The sequence below is a fragment of the Aspergillus vadensis genome (genome assembly GCF_003184925.1).
Source record: "Aspergillus vadensis CBS 113365 unplaced genomic scaffold BO88scaffold_25, whole genome shotgun sequence".
Lineage (NCBI taxonomy): Eukaryota > Fungi > Ascomycota > Eurotiomycetes > Eurotiales > Aspergillaceae > Aspergillus > Aspergillus vadensis.
In genome coordinates this window covers 68,366-85,492 of record NW_020292063.1, presented here as the reverse complement: position 1 = coordinate 85,492, position 17,127 = coordinate 68,366, and the positions used below count along the sequence as shown (strand labels likewise).

Below are 17,127 nucleotides of genomic sequence, written 5' to 3'. Positions count from 1 at the left end.
TCGGTGGAAATTCACAGAGCCGTTAACGGGGCTGTGCTTGCACAAAATGTTGTAGTGTGGCGTGTTGAAGAGATTCTGTGGATTTAGTATTCGGATTGAGGGCTCTATCGTGGTTATTTCGTATTTAATTTGTTCGGCTCATAATAGTTGTAGTTCGCCTGGCCAATTTGTATGAGGAATAGATTACCATGTACTTTTTAAATGTCTAGACGGGATATACAATGTCCGAAGTCACTACTATGTTCAAGTAAATGGGGAGCGGATTGGCATAGAATGTACGAAAAATATTGATGATGTATGTTTTGGATTACTACCACAATAATACTAATACAGGAAAATTGGTATTTACTGAAAAGATCTTCTTTCACAACCGATAGCTACCATCATAACATAATCAGGCGGACTCTTTAAGAGCAGGATTTCCCTTCGCTTCCACTGTTACCTTGTTGCTCTGGGGAATTATTCTAGGATTTTTATATATATGGAGACTTCATTGAACTGAAGTTGTATTATTATAACAGACCAAATCATTGTGAGTTCTTAGTAGTATAGTAGTAGTCTCTTGTATATAATCTTCACTAATGTTCTTGACAGCAACTTACCTACAAACTATTGGCAACCAACATACTAATAAATTAAGGTTATTAGCGACACCCACTACATTCATCGGATAAGTATCAATGGTCACATATAACGAAGAAAATATAATACAATGGCGGATTTGCAGCCTACTCATATTGGGTCATGCGTATCTAAATCATTATTTGTAGTAATGTATTGTCTGAGTCGCGCAATACGACTTCAACCCCTTCATTCCCCACTCGCCTCCAATTCCACTTTCCTTGCGACCGGCCAAGTAACCCTGAGGATGAGGTTTCGCAAAGCTATTCAGCCAGACAGTTCCAGATTGAATCTTTGGCGCAAGCCTCTTGCTTGCTTCCACATCCTTGGCCCAGATTGAGCATCCAAGTCCAGTCTTGGTGTCGTTGACTCTTGAGATGAGCTCTGATTCGTTACTCCATGAGAGGAGAGGCACGATAGGACCTACGTGAACCCAAGAGGGTTATTATTGATGATTGTCTTGCAAGGAGTGGGCTTACGTACCGAAAGGTTCTTCCGTGACGATTTTTGATCCATCAGGTGGTCTGTCCACGATGGTAGGATGGAAGATATACCCTGGGCCGGTGCTGGGGCCGCCCTCTAAAGCAAAATTGTATCCGTTTGCTTTGCAGTCTTTGAATATGTCATTGACGACATTGAATTGCATTTCATTTTGAACGGGTCCTAGCATGACATCCTCGTCGACGGGCCCCACTTTCCATGTCTTCACGACATCGACCAAGGCATCTCGGAACTCGTTGTAGATTGCCTCATGAACATAGAGACGCTTGCTGCCGAGGCAGAACTGTCCACTGTTGAAGAAAGCACCTAAGGCGACTTGCTGGGCTACGGCTTCGATGTCTACATCTGGGAAGATGATAGCCGGGTCGTTACCGCCCAGTTCAAGAGTGCATTCTTTCAAGGTGTTGCTTGTTGCGGCCAGGATGTGCTTGCCTGCTCTGGTTGATCCGGTGAAACTGATTTTATTGATGTCTGGGTGCAAGGTCATTTCTGGCCCGGTCGTCTCATCACCGTTAATGGCTTGGAATACACCTTGGGGTAGGATCGAAATGGCTAGTTCGGCTACCTTGAGGATACTGTAGGGGGTGTAAGGGGATGGTTTGACAATCACGGTATTGCCTGCGGCGAGGGCTGCGGCAACTTTGGCCATGGCAAGAACTAATGGATAAGTTCCAGGGGACAATAGCCCCGATGACTCCGAGGGGTAGGTAATTCAGTGTTAGCTTGAGGGAGGCGTCTTCATGAATAACCTCTTCGGATGGAAGTTTGACATTTGCTATGAAGGACGATTAACCAGTGGTCTATGTAGGCGTAAGGGTTCAACGTACCGAAGTAATCCAGAAAGCCACATGCGTGATCAACTTCGAGGGTTGCTTGCATTCTCTGGTATAGGGTGTGAGCACGACCTACTGTCTCGAGGAGCTAATCTTACTGGTTTGCCTGCTTCTTTCATAAGCAACTCAGCCATATCTTCTTTACTCGACAGAAGAGAATCTCTTAATTGAGCAATGGCAGCTTGACGATCGGACCCTGATACGGCTGACCAGGAGGTAAACGCCTTCTGCGCAGAGGTGATAGCATCTTGGAGATCATCCCTCGATGCAATGGGAACATTCCAAAGTTTCTGGCAATTGGATGGATTGATGCTCTGGTGTACTCGTGAAGAGTCTCTGGTTTTGCCATCAATGACATTTGAGAAAGTGCTGAAAAGATATCGTGCTCTTGCAGACGAACATAGTCGTTTCTTAGCTATGCTACGCTGCGCGGGAGAGAATAGTGGTCGAACCATGATGAGAGAGGCTGTTGGACTGAAAAGCAGAAATATTTTGAGCCACTGAATCCGACAGCTTAATTGACTGCCGCTACTCGCCCTTCTAGCACCACACGTAATATGCAATTCTTTAAGCCGAGGTCAATTCCATTGTCAGTAAGGGATGTCATGATGTGTTCGGGATTGCATCTGTCTTAACAGCCGGCTTAGTCACCGCATTTTCTCTTTCATCTGGATGCCAAGATACCCCGGTCACATCGATGTATCAATGTCGAGGTAGAATAGAGCAATTTTGTTGCTGATCGCCCACTGGAGCAATTGACTGGTGAGTGAGCCTATGGAATCTCGTGAATCGGTAATTCCGTATATCCGGATCCACCGAAGGTTCATCCTCACCAAGCTAGCTTAGCAAATCCTATGGGTGTAGCTCTTTTTATATCTATTTCGATCATTGCTAACCATGCCAGACTGCTACTAACTACCTAGCTTTATAACTAGATTGGCAGTCTTATATATATCTCTTTCTATCATTCAGATACAGGCAGTGCATCATCATACAGATAACAGATTTCTAATGAAAATCATTCATCTTTTTCAGGTTAGAAAACCAGAGACTTCCTACCCTTTTAAAAGTATATATAGAACGGTGTATGATATGGAATGCGAAGAAACCTAATAGAGATTTCTTATACACTCACTATAAAGACAGTATGAGGTATCATGAGTAAGAAGTACTATATTCTCCTGCCGAACTTCCCTAAATATATTCTACTATGGTACTAGTAGTATCTTCTGGCAAGAATATATATAGAGAAGATTTATTATTCAACATAATCCCCGCCAATGTTACTGACTGCGAGATTCAAAGCCATGATATACTCATTTATGATCATAGAAAGATGTATTACAAGAGGTTCCTTCAGTATCAGCCAGAATGTAACCACCCAACCATCCGGCCACCTGGCGTAGCCTATGTCGCGAGACTTATAACGACATGGATTTGAGACTAACGATTTAAAGGAATTAACGTAGCCACTCGGATATTATCAATTAATCGGCAAATACTGTGGGTACCAAGCTGAGGTGTATCATGAGCTACAGTCAGATTTCAAGGCTCTGAATCTACAGTAAATGTATTCAGTAGGGGTGGGTAGATAAGGTAGTATAATTAAGCACCTTGGCTACCATGAAATAAGATATAGACACTCGGATTCCACATGCTGGTTACAATCGGGCTTATATGTTATTACTAACCAGTAATCAGAACACAAATAATCTAGAAAAACAAAAGTAAAGACTTTGATGGCTACATCTGAGCGATAGCCACAAAGCCATCTGACTAACCCGCTAACTCAACTGAACTTAGCAAATGTTGAAAGTACCCAGTCTTCCGTAACATTATGTAGCTATAGCCATCACTTGCAAGATACAATATAGCCATTGACCTATGGCGTAACTGCATACCCTCTGGAGTTTACTCCATGGCTGAATTACTTAGTCGAGTGGAGTTATACACAATTCGTAAACGTCATTCATCTATGAAATAATCTAGTAGAGATTATATGTAGGCTGAGTTGTGCAAAATTGTCGAGACTTCATTCATCATACCATGTTAGTGTGTGGAAACTGCTGCTAATATCACTGCGTGTGATGTGGCGTGGGTGCTACTAGCTTCGTTTTTTGAGGTGCAATTAGAGATTGCGTATTAGATTAATTAAAAGCTCAGCTACTACAGAGAATGGAAAATACACCGAGAAGAAGATAAAAGGAATATCAAAAATGGTTTGACAATGCTACGAAGTGACTCATCAGAGGGTTTAATAGTATTATCCAAGAAATTTAGGCTAATCGGGACAATACCGAACTACTATAACAGCAGTAGCCCTCAAATAAAATGGTAAGCCACAATCCCACAACCGAAACCCATCCAGTCCTTAGTCCTCCAGGCAGACAACATTCCACCCAAAACAAAGGCAAGAAAGGTACTCCGTAAAAAGACCCATTCCCACTCCCTCGGCAAACATCCGTCATACCAAGAGCTATAATGTCCCACCTTATACCCAAAGAGATACCTCAATGCCGAAGCTAAGCTACAAACCCACAAGCATCTCCGACAGTGACTCTCCCAGCTGAGACAGAGCTGAGCTGAGCTGATATGTCGATCCAACTCCACATAAATCCTAGCCCAAATCTCAAGCTCAGGACTCAGGAAAATGTCTCCTAGCTTGGGATCGACAGCTCGAGCTCGAGCTCGAGCTCCAGCTCCAGCTCCAGCTCGGCAGTTCTGTAATATCACATGCTTTATTGGTGTGTTTCAGCCTATATGGAGCTTTGTGCTGGTCTGTGTGGGTGCGTTGTAACTGCTGTTGAAGATCGCAGGATGAGGGGCTGTTTCGTGGGTGGCTACATTTTCCGTTTGTGGAGAGGAGATGGTTGGGGATAGAAACCAAGGAAGTTAGAGGGCGTTTGAAAAGATCTGGTGGAGATATGATTATGAGGTAGTAGGTGAGTTTGGGGAGGCTATCTATCTGGGAGTCAGTGCTTGTTGATCAATGAATCATGACTTCTTGCTTGCTGCTGAGAGTATTTCATGTTCATGGGTCAGCGCAGAGATTGCAGTGACCATGATAGCAGGCTAAAGGGAATAAGTGTATAACCAAGGAGCTAGATGACGATCATATGACCAGAGTAAAAACCACGGCACCACGATCAATAGCTCTGCTTTTACCCTACAACCCAGCAAGCCACGTCACACCAGATCCGCACATCAGCCTGCCACGAATTGGCACAGTGAATAGTCTCCGTCGATCGATATCAAACCGGCCACATGTGGCCATAGGCAGAGTTCGAATAGCAAGCATACATTATCTAGAAGAAGTAAGCGTTTGTAGTGTCAGACACTATATACGACGGCGCTCCTTGGTAAAATAAACAGGGTCTTGACATCTTGGCAGGGCACAGGCTGTATGTCCCCCATTGTCCCGATAAGGTTCGGGTCCGAAAACGGGATGCCGTTGAGGATCCGACCCAATTTTGAGAACCGCTCCTTCAAGAACCGAAATAGGCAAGAGTACATAATCTACCCCTCGTTCGGAATATCGGGATCTACTGACAAGGCTGTCAGTGTTAAGAGTAGGTTCAATGTGGCGAGAGTCGACTGTAAAGGCTGATATTTGGTGTCTAAGAGAGTTTTGTTGAAGTTTGTATAGAGAAGAATACCAGGATCGAAGGGTGTTGCTCTCGGATGGAAGGAGGAACTTAGAAATCCAAAGTAGATTACTGGGAAGGATATTGCAGATTGCAGATTGCAGATTGCCGGATGTTTGGTCGGTCGCGGAAGACGCCCGGATGGATCTGTAACAATATCTTGATCTCCGAGCTTTGCCTCCATCATGTTGGAAAAGCTTGTCCGAAGCAGCCAAGTCAACAGTTCTGTTGTTTCGTCCCGTCTCATCTCGTTCATGGCAAGGTGCTAGGTTTCGAAGGGGTTTGGGATTAATTTACAGTCTCTGTGATATGTTTAGCAGTGAGTCTACTGTGTAGGTTTGCAGCTGAAACATGTAGGGTGCTTCATGAATAGTGGGCCATCTGAGTATCTGAATCATGTCAGTAGCTGTGTCGCGCTGGCGAAGTAAGCCCGCAAGACTCATTTTCGAACCTGGGGATAGATGCGCGGACCCCATCTTTCAACTCAGGAGTCATGAGGAAGCAGCCTGACAGACGTAAAGCAGCTATCAGTTCTGTTCCCCGAAATGTATGGTCAAAGCGAGCCACGATGCGCACAATTTGATTTCCAACTACACTCAGGCGGCCGCAAGGATCTTCAGGTTAAACCAGACATTCGAGCCCGGCGGCGATCAACGCTGGACAGCCGGCACCATTCGCGTTAAAGTTTGCAGCTAGTCCTTTTTATGGGGCTGGGAACCACCTTAAATGCCGCCCAAACGGCGACCGACAGAACGTGGGCAAGAGAATGCATAGAAGCATATCCGCGGGTTAGACAAGGGTCTAGAAGAAAAGTCTGGGACAGAGGGAAAATTAATGAAAGATGTTCATGGATATTGAAGTTAGTTGCTTCCTGCGAGTTATTCCCGAGATATCGAGGTTGAACCATGGATAGGGACACCCAGTGTTGCCTAGATTCGTGCCCAAGGAATTCCGTCGATCCTACCAGTTTCCGGAAAACCGGGTCCGCTCTGGAACGTGATGACAAAAGTATTGACTCCATCACGAACGGGGGCTCTTGAGGACTACCCATGGCTGGTAAGGATCATCACCACCAACTCGCCCTGGTGTTGAGCTTTCTGGAATTCTGGTCCCGTTACGGGAAGATCACCCAGGAAAAGCTACTTTGGCGAGGTACCATCAGCTGGGAGATTATCACGGACTATTGGTCGCCGTCAATCCTTCTCTGATCGATTACTTAATTCAAGAATTCAAGCAAAGTTAGTCTCACTGACTTGGGCAAGGGGTGAAAAGGGAGAGGATGAAATAGGCTATTCGCTATTTAGCAGTTGAATATGGACGAAGATATGTTGAAAGTGAAAGTCAGCAGTTGATTGTTTGCCCGAACAGTTGCCGGTTAGAGTTCCGATCAGCTGTTCTCCGAGGAGCGCAGCGGCAATCCGAGCAGTATTGGCCGATATAGGCTGGATCGATGAAGACTTCAGAGTGATGACATCAATCACCAAGGAACTTGGATGATCATCGCACAATGGTCGATTCAGGAGTAGCCAGGACCGTGCAGATACCAACTCGGGCTGTTGCAGCCCACTTGCACGCACAGAGCAGACACCGATATGGGGACATGGGAGACAATAGTGGTTTGGAGTCTGGAGGTTGAACAGTGTGATCTATCTTTAAAAATTTCACAGAATTTTCTGGGTGTGAATAAAAATTGTTTTTATTTTCTTTCATCGAATTCCCACCGTATCTCGCATCATTACCCAATTGGGCCCGCCTATGACTCGTGGGCCATGCACAGTGCAGCCCTTCCCCATGTCATGCAGGACATCTCCAACATGGTGATGGTGGTGATGCACATGCAAGGGGTGCATACAGTATATCGTGATCGGGGCTAATATCGCCATAGTAAAGAGTGCTCGTAGGGCTGTACCCCCAAGAAAATTCAGGGTGCACAACAAGCCACCCCGGCAATTCAATGCTTGCTGAGGGGATTTCCAATGATGGTTCAGCCATCCGGGTCGAATGTGAGGGGAAGACTTTCTGTGAATATTGTGGAAGGGAAAATGCGTGCGGGGCAATCTGGCGCTCATCCGAAAACGGAAAGGCTCTCGCGCCAGTTCTTTGCTGGGAGTAGCATTGTTTTCTTTAGTTCGTTTGAACTAAGCACCAGAAGGGACTGGTGTGCCGCAAGTAAGTGGGATTCCGGTGGGGTCGCCGCTGCTGGTCGTGGTCTTTCCTCATTCAGCCTGACTGACTCTTTCTTACTCTTTCTTACTCTCTCCGCTCGTGCCCATCAGCCCAGCTCAATGGGCCTCCCTTCGAAGCTCGACGCTAACCTTGCCATCCCTGTAATTAGATTGTGGATCTCGCATCCTTTGCTCCAATTGATTTTCTCTCACGTCCGCTGTCTGAAGGACCAGATTTCTCTCCATGGGCTTGTCAGTGGCCTCGGCTGGAGTCTTCTTCCCCCCATTACCGGGATACCACCTCATCTTTCCTCCCTAAAGTCAGAACCTAACTTTGCATATCCTTTGCCCCGAATGGAGTGACTGCTGAACCAGGAGTCCCTCCCTGCCCGCAAATTTCAGACGAGCTAACTGGTTTGACTTTCTGGTCCGGGTCCAATTTAGATCCCTAATCCCAATTGACATTTCCGCCAACAAGCCCATTCAAATGGCTCAAAATGCTCAGATCGCCCCCCTGGCATGTGGAGAAGACCGTGAACGACGGGTCGATGGATCTGCCTATCATTGTCCTGTGCTGGCTTGGTACCCCGGTAATTCTCGGTTCTGCGACTCCTGCTTGCCATCGGTTGGATAAAATGACCTGCGGTGGAGGTCCACTTCCAGTCTCATTGGAGGAGTTGACTTCCCGCTTGGCCGGGATATTGGATCTGAAATTGAACAATTCCATTAAACTCAAAATGACACACAGAAATAAACTCCCTAGTCCATGGTTAGCGAAGGGACCATTTATGTCGCAACTTGTCTAGGCCAGGGGTGGATACTCGCCATCGTGGTATATCATCTCTCTAGTTCCCCTCCTCACTCGTGCTGTCAACAACACTAGCCCTCGTGTATAATCAGTCGGCCACGGCTGACAACCTTCGCTTTTGACAACACTTCAGACTGATCTTGACTGTGACGATGGCCAATGCGACTCTCGACTGCTCGACTGGGGGTTGCTGATGATTGACCACTTTCGACATTTGCGACCACAATACGGCAACATACAACAGTGCCACGAACTTTCAACATATTACACCTTATCACCCTCGCTCCTACCAGGCTAAATCGCCAACATGCAACTTCCCCCGGCCGAGGTTCTAGCCACATGGCCTACACCTAACTACGTCGACCCGGTGACTCGCGGGCCGGCCGTGAATATCGTGAATATCGTCCTTCTTTCCATTGCATTCATCGTGACTGTTCTCCGTCTTTACGCGCGCTTCAAGATAACGTGCACACCTGGTCTCGATGACTTTTTCATTGTCATCGCTTTTGTACGTCCACAATCCATATATGCTGGATTACCGGTCTTTCTAACAATCTTTAGGCTATTGCAGTGGGCATGTGTGCGTGTACATCTCTGGCGACTGAGCGCTGGGGTGCGAACCGACATGTATGGGATGTGCCCTTGTCCTGGCTACCTGTCGTTACCAAATACAACCTCGGATTTCAGATTACATTTTCCCTCTCCTGTTCAATCACCAAGCTTTCGGTTCTGTGGTTCTGCAAGCGCCTCATCGGAACGGGGAGCAAGGGACTGTACCGAATTTACAACATTGTCGTGATCGTCTCCTTCATCTTTGTGGCCTTGTGCTGCATTGTCTTTTTGCTGGTCAGCATCTTTCAGTGCTCGTGAGTCTCCTGTTCCTCAACATACTACATTGCATTGACTTACCTCGTCATCAATCAGGCCTATCCATGCTTTCTGGGACTTGGAGCCAATGTATCCTCATCATTGCGTCAATTATGGCGCAGCAGTATTCTCTGCAAGCGTTGTCAACATCTTCACCGATTTTCTCTGCACTCTGGTCCCGATGCCATTGATCTGGAACCTGAAGCTGCCTGCCCGGCAACGGATGGCCGTGATCTCGATCTTTGGTCTGGGTATCTTTGTTAACGTGGCGGGTACGGTGCGCACCGTATATGTCTGGAAGAGTATGATGGCCTCCTATGACACTACCTGGATGGGATGGCCTATTCTGGTCGCCGGATCGGTAGAAATCAACTTGGCACTGGTATGATCACCCTCTCAAAATGCGCGCGTATCACGGCTAACTCCGTATTAGATCTGTGCTTCTGCACCTGCATTGAGACCTCTTATCGGATTTGTCTTGCCCCACCTTCTCCCGTCCGCCCGTGGCTACGGATCCTCATTCGGCAACCGGGAGTTGAAGGGATGGTCTTCCACTGGACCATCCAAGCAGTCCCGCGCTTCCAAAATGATAGAAGATCGCCAGTATGGTTACCAAGGCGATACCACGGTGGATCGTATGGAGGTCTTGCGCACTGTTGAGATGGAGACATGGACCGAGAATCGGCGACCCAGCCATAGCAACAACTCTCAGGTCATGTCGAATCACACACGCGTTGCAACCCCGACGCACCACGTCGATCTGAAGAATAATGGAGTGGTATATACGTCGCCTGGAAGCGACGTCTCCTCCACCTCACTCACCCGTGACTCCAAGGAGCAACACACATTTTACGAAAACAGGGACCCGGTCTAGGGTGTCACGCTCTCTATATTCTCCTTTTCTATTCTTCCATTCCCCTTAATGCAACAAGGGGGTGTCATCTGGTTATGAATTGAGTTATGAACATGTATAACTTACTACCCATGTATACTCTTTTGAGGCTGGAGTCATGTACCTATAGTATACCAAACACACATCACGAACATGAATATACCACACACAATACCATTATACCACCACCACGCGACCGTCTCTGGCGAGTATCTCAGCCCATCCGATATTAAGTGTCAACCAATTCCTTCCGTAAACGGAGTGGGTCTCCGGCTCCACTGCAATTACTTTTAGGTCATGACTCCACTCATCCATGCCTCGCATGCGCCTAACTCCGATGCCAGTATGGCCTGATCCGATCCTATACAATACCCCATCCAGTCCCGCTTCTTTCTCCTGCCCCTTCCGATTCTATCCATGGATCATAGTCACTTAACAGACAGTATTAATTCCCCCCCTCCCTGCAGGGATCCCCCAGTGCAGCACAGGTCGGGTCTACCGAAACGAGAGTCCGTGTGTCCGCTCCGGCGGAGGGATGCAGTGCGTTGATTGTTGATTTATTCATCTGATAAGTGCCATTTTATCTTTGACATCGGCCACTCCGTAGATTGACGTGCTGTAAATTAGACTATATTAATAAACTACGGCCCGTCTTGCTGCACCTAATGCAGGTACGGAAGGGTGTAATTAAGATCTGACAATGGTTTTGGGGGAGGTGTTGGTGAGGGGTAGTCTAGGTTGGTGTGGTTTATTGTGATGTGTGGTTTGGTGGAGGATGATTGTCTTCTTTCTTGGTAAAGTTGGGGGTGTATAGGAGTAGTAGTTATTCTCTTCAGATGTTAGTCGTGTGTCATGTCCCGTGGGGGAAAAGAAAAAGAAATGTGTGAAAAGTGTAATTATTATGGTGGAAGAGGGGCACTTCTTTTTTACTTGGTGCACTCAACTCACTTCAATCCATTTACTACCATTACCGACAGCAGGGGAGTAAGTACTCTGAACTCCTGTCCGAACATTCGGACAATGGTGTACACACTACGCTAATCGCTAATAACTGGTCTAGACTACTACTATTATGAATATGATTGGATACTCACCTCCTCAGCTAATCTTGCATCGGAGATTAAAGCTGGACATGGGGGCCCGTGTGTGCATATGTATCTAGTAGATCGTTAGTAATTGAGATTTGGAATTTTACTTTGGGGGCTTGGGTATATTATGGTGTGCTATACCTCGGTTTCAGCTTTGGTGTTGGTGTCGGTGTTGGGGTTGAGAGGATGAGAGGATGTCTTGGCTGGCTTTGAAGTTGAAAAATTGGCTTAAATAAGGGTTGCGGAGAGATGATGATGGGTTTAGTACTGTAGGTAGGTATGTTGTATTTAGTGTCGAGAATTGGTATTAGAAATCGTGATTGTGTGTGTTCTGTGTTCACTTGTGTGCTGGTCTTGGCTCTTTTGCTTTTCTTTTCTTATCCTTGTTAGTGTTGGTGTTGGTGTTATCGTAGTGGGAGCTTAATTATGGTGATTTATCTAGCTTTGTCGCTTGTGTTGTTCGCTTGCTTTGGCTTGTTGATTTTGTTCCTGGTATCTTTGACGGGTGACATTGAGTACATATAATTTTTAGAGGGTATGTATTGGGTTGCTGAAATTGACACTCGAGTAGGTGCAGGATTTTATCTGGTATATTGTAACTTAGTGGATGGGTATGTTCTGGTTCTAATCGATTTGAGTTAGGGGAGACGCTAGTACTGTCTCTGACATGTGATTATTGTGATGTGTATTGATTCTAGAAGGCTTGATTGTTTGCAAACACCTGGACTTTTGGTCCAATTGGCTATGATATCTATGTTTTGAGTTGGTACTATGCTTGACTTAGATTATCGCATGCTGTATTGCTTCGGTTTTCGCTAGATGTTAAGCAATAGACTAATCGAATTTCATATTGATTTCCGACCTCTGACACATGTACTGCTAGTACTCTCAAGCGTCTTTCAACTGAACTTAGATCATGATCATCGATCTGGATCATGATGCCAACCGGCAAGTTCTATGTACAGCCCAAGTACTAGTAAGTAGTGGAAGTAGTGGTACTAGTAAAATATATTTCGAGTAGCACTGCCTTCAATTGAATTGAACTTGTTTATCGCAGAAACAATGTAGCTAACTTACTCTCAGCTACAAAGGAAGTGAGCAATTTATGTATTCTATACTTTACCTAACCAAATTATGCTTCTCCTTAGCTGAATGCTGAATTGGCATCACTGGAATGGCGGTGATGCATCGGAGTTCGCGGCGAGAGATGGAGTGCTTATCAGCCACCCCTGCCACTGATAAGCGATGCAGATCCATGATCCGATATGATCTCACCCCATTAGGCAGTCACTTCCTATGCTCATTGCCACTCACCGTCATCGGCAGTCGGCGGAAGAGGCAAGCAGATTGACTCAATAGAGAACATCTCCATCTAAATGATTGGATTATGGAATTACTATTATCATTGGGAATTATCATGTTGAACGGCGGCTCTCCGGATGGGTTAAGAAGTCGCCGAGCACGGGGCAAGCACGGCTGATGATTGGTGCAAAACGCCGAAGCAGCTGTACGGCGCGGGGCAGCTTCCAATCCATCGCGAGCTCTCCCTTCAATAGCTGCCCCCTCGCTCCGTATTTAACCCTTCACGCTGCCATTTTTCTCGTGATTTATCTTCTCACTTCAAAGTCATCTCAATTGCACCAGGTTAAACCTATAATTGGTGCTGGTCCGCTGCTTGTCTGGTTGAGCGTCGACCGAGGAGCTCCTTATCAATCATCATTGCGTTATCGTCATCGTATCCTTCCCCACATCCCTGTTTTCCAGCTGGGTATTTCTGTACCCCTGGCCCCTCAACTTATTCCTCCTTTTCAAACCCATCTCCTCTCAATTAATTCATCACAATGGCTGCCATCTTCCGCTCCAGCTTGAGGCTCCGCCCGACGACGCGCCTGTCGGCCGTCCGCACTCTCACCACTACTCCGCACATGCGCGCTGCGGAGAAGCCTTATTTCCCCGATGAGCCTTCTGCTCCCAAGCTGGCCACGGCCATTCCTGGCCCCAACAACAAGGCTGCTGCTGAGAAGCTCGACAAGGTCTTCGATGTGCGCAGCTTGAACATGCTCACTAATTATTACAAGTCCCACGGTAACTAGTAAGTTGACCTGCGTTGATCTCATCCCTTGCGGGCAAATCGCCGAACGAGCGCTAACTTTGACACAGCATCGCCGATCTGGACGGAAACGTGCTTCTGGATGTGTAAGCTACTACTATTCACCGATGTTGATCCTTGCGACAATGTGATTGTATGGTTCTAACATATATCGTCCTCAGCTATGCTCAGATTGCCTCCATCCCCGTCGGCTACAACAACCCCCATCTCCGCAAGGTGGCAGAGTCCCCCGAGATGGTCAATGCTTTGATCAACAGACCGGCTCTGGGTAACTTCCCCTCTCACGACTGGGCTGACATCCTGGACACGGGTATCCTCAAGGCTGCCCCCAAGGGCCTTAACCAGGTGTTTACCGCCCTGGCCGGCTCGGATGCCAACGAGACTGCCTACAAGGCCGCCTTTATGTACTACCGTCAGCGCGAGCGTGGTAGCGCTGAGACCGAGTTCACCGAGGAGGAGCTGGAGTCTACCATGAAGAACCAGTCCCCTGGTTCTCCTCAACTGTCCATCATGTCCTTTAAGTCGGCCTTCCACGGTCGTCTGTTCGGCAGTCTGTCTACAACCCGCAGCAAGCCCATCCACAAGCTGGACATTCCTGCCTTTGACTGGCCCCAGGCTCCCTTCCCCTCCCTGAAGTACCCCTTGGAGGAGCACGCTCAGGAAAACGCTCAGGAAGAGCAGCGCTGCCTGCAGGAGACTGAGCGTCTCATCAAGGAGTGGCACAACCCCGTCGCCGCTGTTGTCGTCGAGCCCATCCAGTCGGAGGGTGGTGACAACCACGCCTCCCCTGCCTTCTTCCGTGGCCTGCGTGAGATCACCAAGCGCAACAACGTCCTCTTCATCGTTGATGAGGTGCAGACCGGTGTGGGTGCCACCGGCAAGTTCTGGGCCCACGACCACTGGAACCTGGAGACTCCCCCCGACATGGTGACCTTCTCCAAGAAGGCCCAGACCGCCGGTTACTACTACGGTAACCCGGCCCTGCGCCCCAACAAGCCTTACCGTCAGTTCAACACCTGGATGGGTGACCCGGCCCGTGCTCTGATCTTCCGTGGTATCATCGAGGAGATTGAGCGCCTGAACCTGGTGGAGAACACTGCTGCCACCGGTGACTACCTCTTCTCCGGCCTGGAGCGTCTCGCCAAGCAGTACCCCGAGCACCTGCAGAACCTGCGTGGTAAGGGCCAGGGAACCTTCATTGCCTGGGACACGCCCAAGCGTGACGAGTTCCTGGTCAAGGCCAAGGGCGTTGGTGTCAACATTGGTGGCAGCGGCCAGAGCGCCGTCCGCCTGAGGCCCATGCTGGTCTTCCAGAAGCACCATGGTAAGTCTGCCCTAGATACGGGATGTGAGAGAAGGAATGCTAACATGTTGCAGCTGATATCCTCCTGGAGAGCGTTGAGAAGATCATTAAGCAGCTGTAAGCAGCTGCACGATTGATTTATTGAACTCTAGTTTATGAGTAATGGCGTTTAGCGGAACTTGGGATGGGGTCATTTCTTTTCATGATATCTTTAGCCGTTATTCAAAGGCAATTTGCGCTACGATTTATGGCGATGATGCTAGTCTAGTCATTGAGCAACAAAGTGATGCCGCCAAGGCAACGTTGATCTTGATCTTGATCTATTGTCCGGGTATCCAGTAGACATGCCCCTTTGTAAATTATAAACAGTGTGCAAAATCAAACCAACCCGACAAACCCCGTACCGTACATGATAAAAAGAGAAAATTGTAGAACCGAAACTCCAATCGTGCAAATCGAAGAAAGAAGGCCAAGCCATCCTCCCTTTTTTGAAGAAAATATCGCTATGCCGTGCAAGATAGAGAACCGACATATGGCGCAAACGAACGAAAGCAGCGAAGAAAAACATCTGAGCAAGCAGATAGCGATCGATGGATCACGCCTCCTCTTCACCCGTGCTACCGTCCCTCCTATACCAAGACACATTGTTATCAGCATCCATCAATTCCTACCCCACATATAACCAAAGACAAGGGCAGGGAATAAAACATACGGAATATACTTCACGCCTGAATCCTCCAAACTGGAAATAATCTCGTCGGGAAGCTGTTCACCCACCACTATTAGCCCGATATCCTCTTCACCACCACTACCGCCACCACCATAATAATCTGGGTGTATACTCACCGACCCCGTAACCTTAACCGCATACGTCCCCGGCACATAACTATCCAATCTCTGCCATCTAGCCACCCAGCTGGTGGTGGGATCGCGGAGCGTCACTAGGCCCTCGAAGACCTGCGACGTGCATTCTTGGATCGCGTCGTTGTTACCCCGGAGGCCGAGGACGTTGTCGCAGTTGGGACAGCCTTCGCGCATGAATTTCTATTCCATTGAAACAAAGGTGTTAACTGATGTTTTTCTTTGGGGGGAAGGTAGGTAGGTAGTAGCAGCTGGACGTACGCTGTGCAGTTGGACGAGCGAGCAAACCATGCAGGCGCGGAGAGTGCGCTGCTGGCTGGGGGCGACGTAGAAGGACATCTTTCTTTTTTCGGCCCCTCTTCTATTTTCTAGGGTTGGAATTGGCGAGACAATAGAATGGTAGGGGGAGGTTGTGTAGGGATTGTAGGTAAGATGCATGCGGCAAGAACAAGAGACACCAAGAGGGTTCTGGAATCGGAGGGTCGGCGCCAAGACCACCCAGCCCGGAGAAAAGTGACGGAAGGGAAAGCAAATCAATCAATCAATCAATCCATCATCGACCCGAGTTTAAAAGCGCTTGGAAGTTGAATCCAGGAACGGGTGAGCCCGAGGAAAAAGTTTCAGGAACTTTTTTACTTTTTTGATATTTTCTTCTTTTTCGCCTTTCATTATTCATTTCTATTTTCTACTTCTATTTTCTTGCTTTTCCCCATATTGAACCATTCCAATATTAAACTGCGAAGGATCTCGTGCTCTCTTGCCCCGAAATCCACCTCCCCCCTCCCCTCCTTTCGTTGAACGCTTCACTGTTGCGCCGCCCGACGCCCCCCATGGCTTCCCCCGATCTCGAGGCCGCCACTGCCCTCAAGGTGCAGGGGAATAAGGCCTTCGCTGAACATGAGTGGCCTACTGCTATAGATTTCTACACTAGAGCCATTGAGAAGTATGATAAGGAGCCGTCGTTCTTTAGTAACCGTGCTCAGGTAGGTGGCGCTACTGCTGGATAACTCTGGTGTTGGAGGTGGAGGTCTGTGTTAACATGCTGACTGTTCTGGGGTTTATGTTTAGGCACATATCAAGCTCGAGGCGTATGGATTTGCGATCGCTGATGCCTCCAAGGCACTGGAGCTTGACTCCAACTATGTCAAGGTTCGTTGGATGCTGCTGCTGCTTGTTGTTGTTGTTCGCCTCTCTGACTCATTCACCTACTATCGATAGGCCTACTGGCGCCGAGCCCTTGCGAACTCCGCTATTCTGCACTACAAGGAAGCCCTGAAAGACTTCAAGGCCGTGATCAAGAGGGAGCCCAACAACCGCGATGCTAAGCTAAAGCTTACCGAGTGCGAGAAGCTCGTCCGTCGGCTCGAGTTCGAAAAGGCGATCGAGGTCGGTGACCCGCCCTCCGCTTTCGAGGACCTGGATATCGATGCGATG

At 47.8% G+C, this 17,127-nt stretch overlaps 5 protein-coding genes across 5 annotated transcripts; 3 read left to right on the top strand and 2 right to left on the bottom strand.

Annotated features, from left to right (window-relative positions):
• Positions 1-760: 760 nt before the first annotated feature.
• On the bottom strand, positions 761-2,410 carry BO88DRAFT_471086 (aldehyde dehydrogenase family protein; the record flags this gene model as incomplete). The annotated part of the gene is given in 5 exon segments (XM_025711692.1): positions 761-1,044; positions 1,105-1,761; positions 1,781-1,897; positions 1,950-2,004; positions 2,054-2,410. 5 exon segments carry the CDS (start codon positions 2,408-2,410, stop codon positions 761-763), a joined length of 1,470 nt encoding a protein of 489 aa, XP_025559147.1.
• A 6,169-nt stretch (positions 2,411-8,579) lies between these two features.
• On the top strand, positions 8,580-10,497 carry BO88DRAFT_446217 (uncharacterized protein). Its single transcript, XM_025710271.1, has 4 exons — positions 8,580-9,080; positions 9,134-9,438; positions 9,497-9,821; positions 9,873-10,497. Exons 1-4 carry the CDS (start codon positions 8,880-8,882, stop codon positions 10,311-10,313), a joined length of 1,272 nt encoding a protein of 423 aa, XP_025559146.1. The 5' UTR covers positions 8,580-8,879; the 3' UTR covers positions 10,314-10,497.
• Positions 10,498-13,000: 2,503 nt separating this feature from the next.
• Positions 13,001-15,055, top strand: gatA (4-aminobutyrate transaminase gatA). Its single transcript, XM_025705181.1, has 4 exons — positions 13,001-13,511; positions 13,580-13,615; positions 13,691-14,853; positions 14,907-15,055. The coding sequence occupies exons 1-4, from the start codon at positions 13,261-13,263 to the stop codon at positions 14,951-14,953; spliced, it is 1,497 nt and encodes a 498-aa protein (XP_025559145.1). The 5' UTR covers positions 13,001-13,260; the 3' UTR covers positions 14,954-15,055.
• Positions 15,056-15,116: 61 nt separating this feature from the next.
• spt4 (transcription elongation factor SPT4) lies at positions 15,117-16,207 on the bottom strand. The gene is made up of 3 exons (XM_025707463.1): positions 15,955-16,207; positions 15,545-15,876; positions 15,117-15,461 (listed from the first exon to the last, which is right to left on the bottom strand). Exons 1-3 carry the CDS (start codon positions 16,129-16,131, stop codon positions 15,428-15,430), a joined length of 543 nt encoding a protein of 180 aa, XP_025559144.1. The 5' UTR covers positions 16,132-16,207; the 3' UTR covers positions 15,117-15,427.
• Positions 16,208-16,402: 195 nt separating this feature from the next.
• Positions 16,403-16,965, top strand: ppt1 (protein serine/threonine phosphatase PPT1). The gene is made up of 2 exons (XM_025701433.1): positions 16,403-16,676; positions 16,762-16,965. The coding sequence occupies exons 1-2, from the start codon at positions 16,524-16,526 to the stop codon at positions 16,909-16,911; spliced, it is 303 nt and encodes a 100-aa protein (XP_025559143.1). The 5' UTR covers positions 16,403-16,523; the 3' UTR covers positions 16,912-16,965.
• Positions 16,966-17,127: the final 162 nt, after the last annotated feature.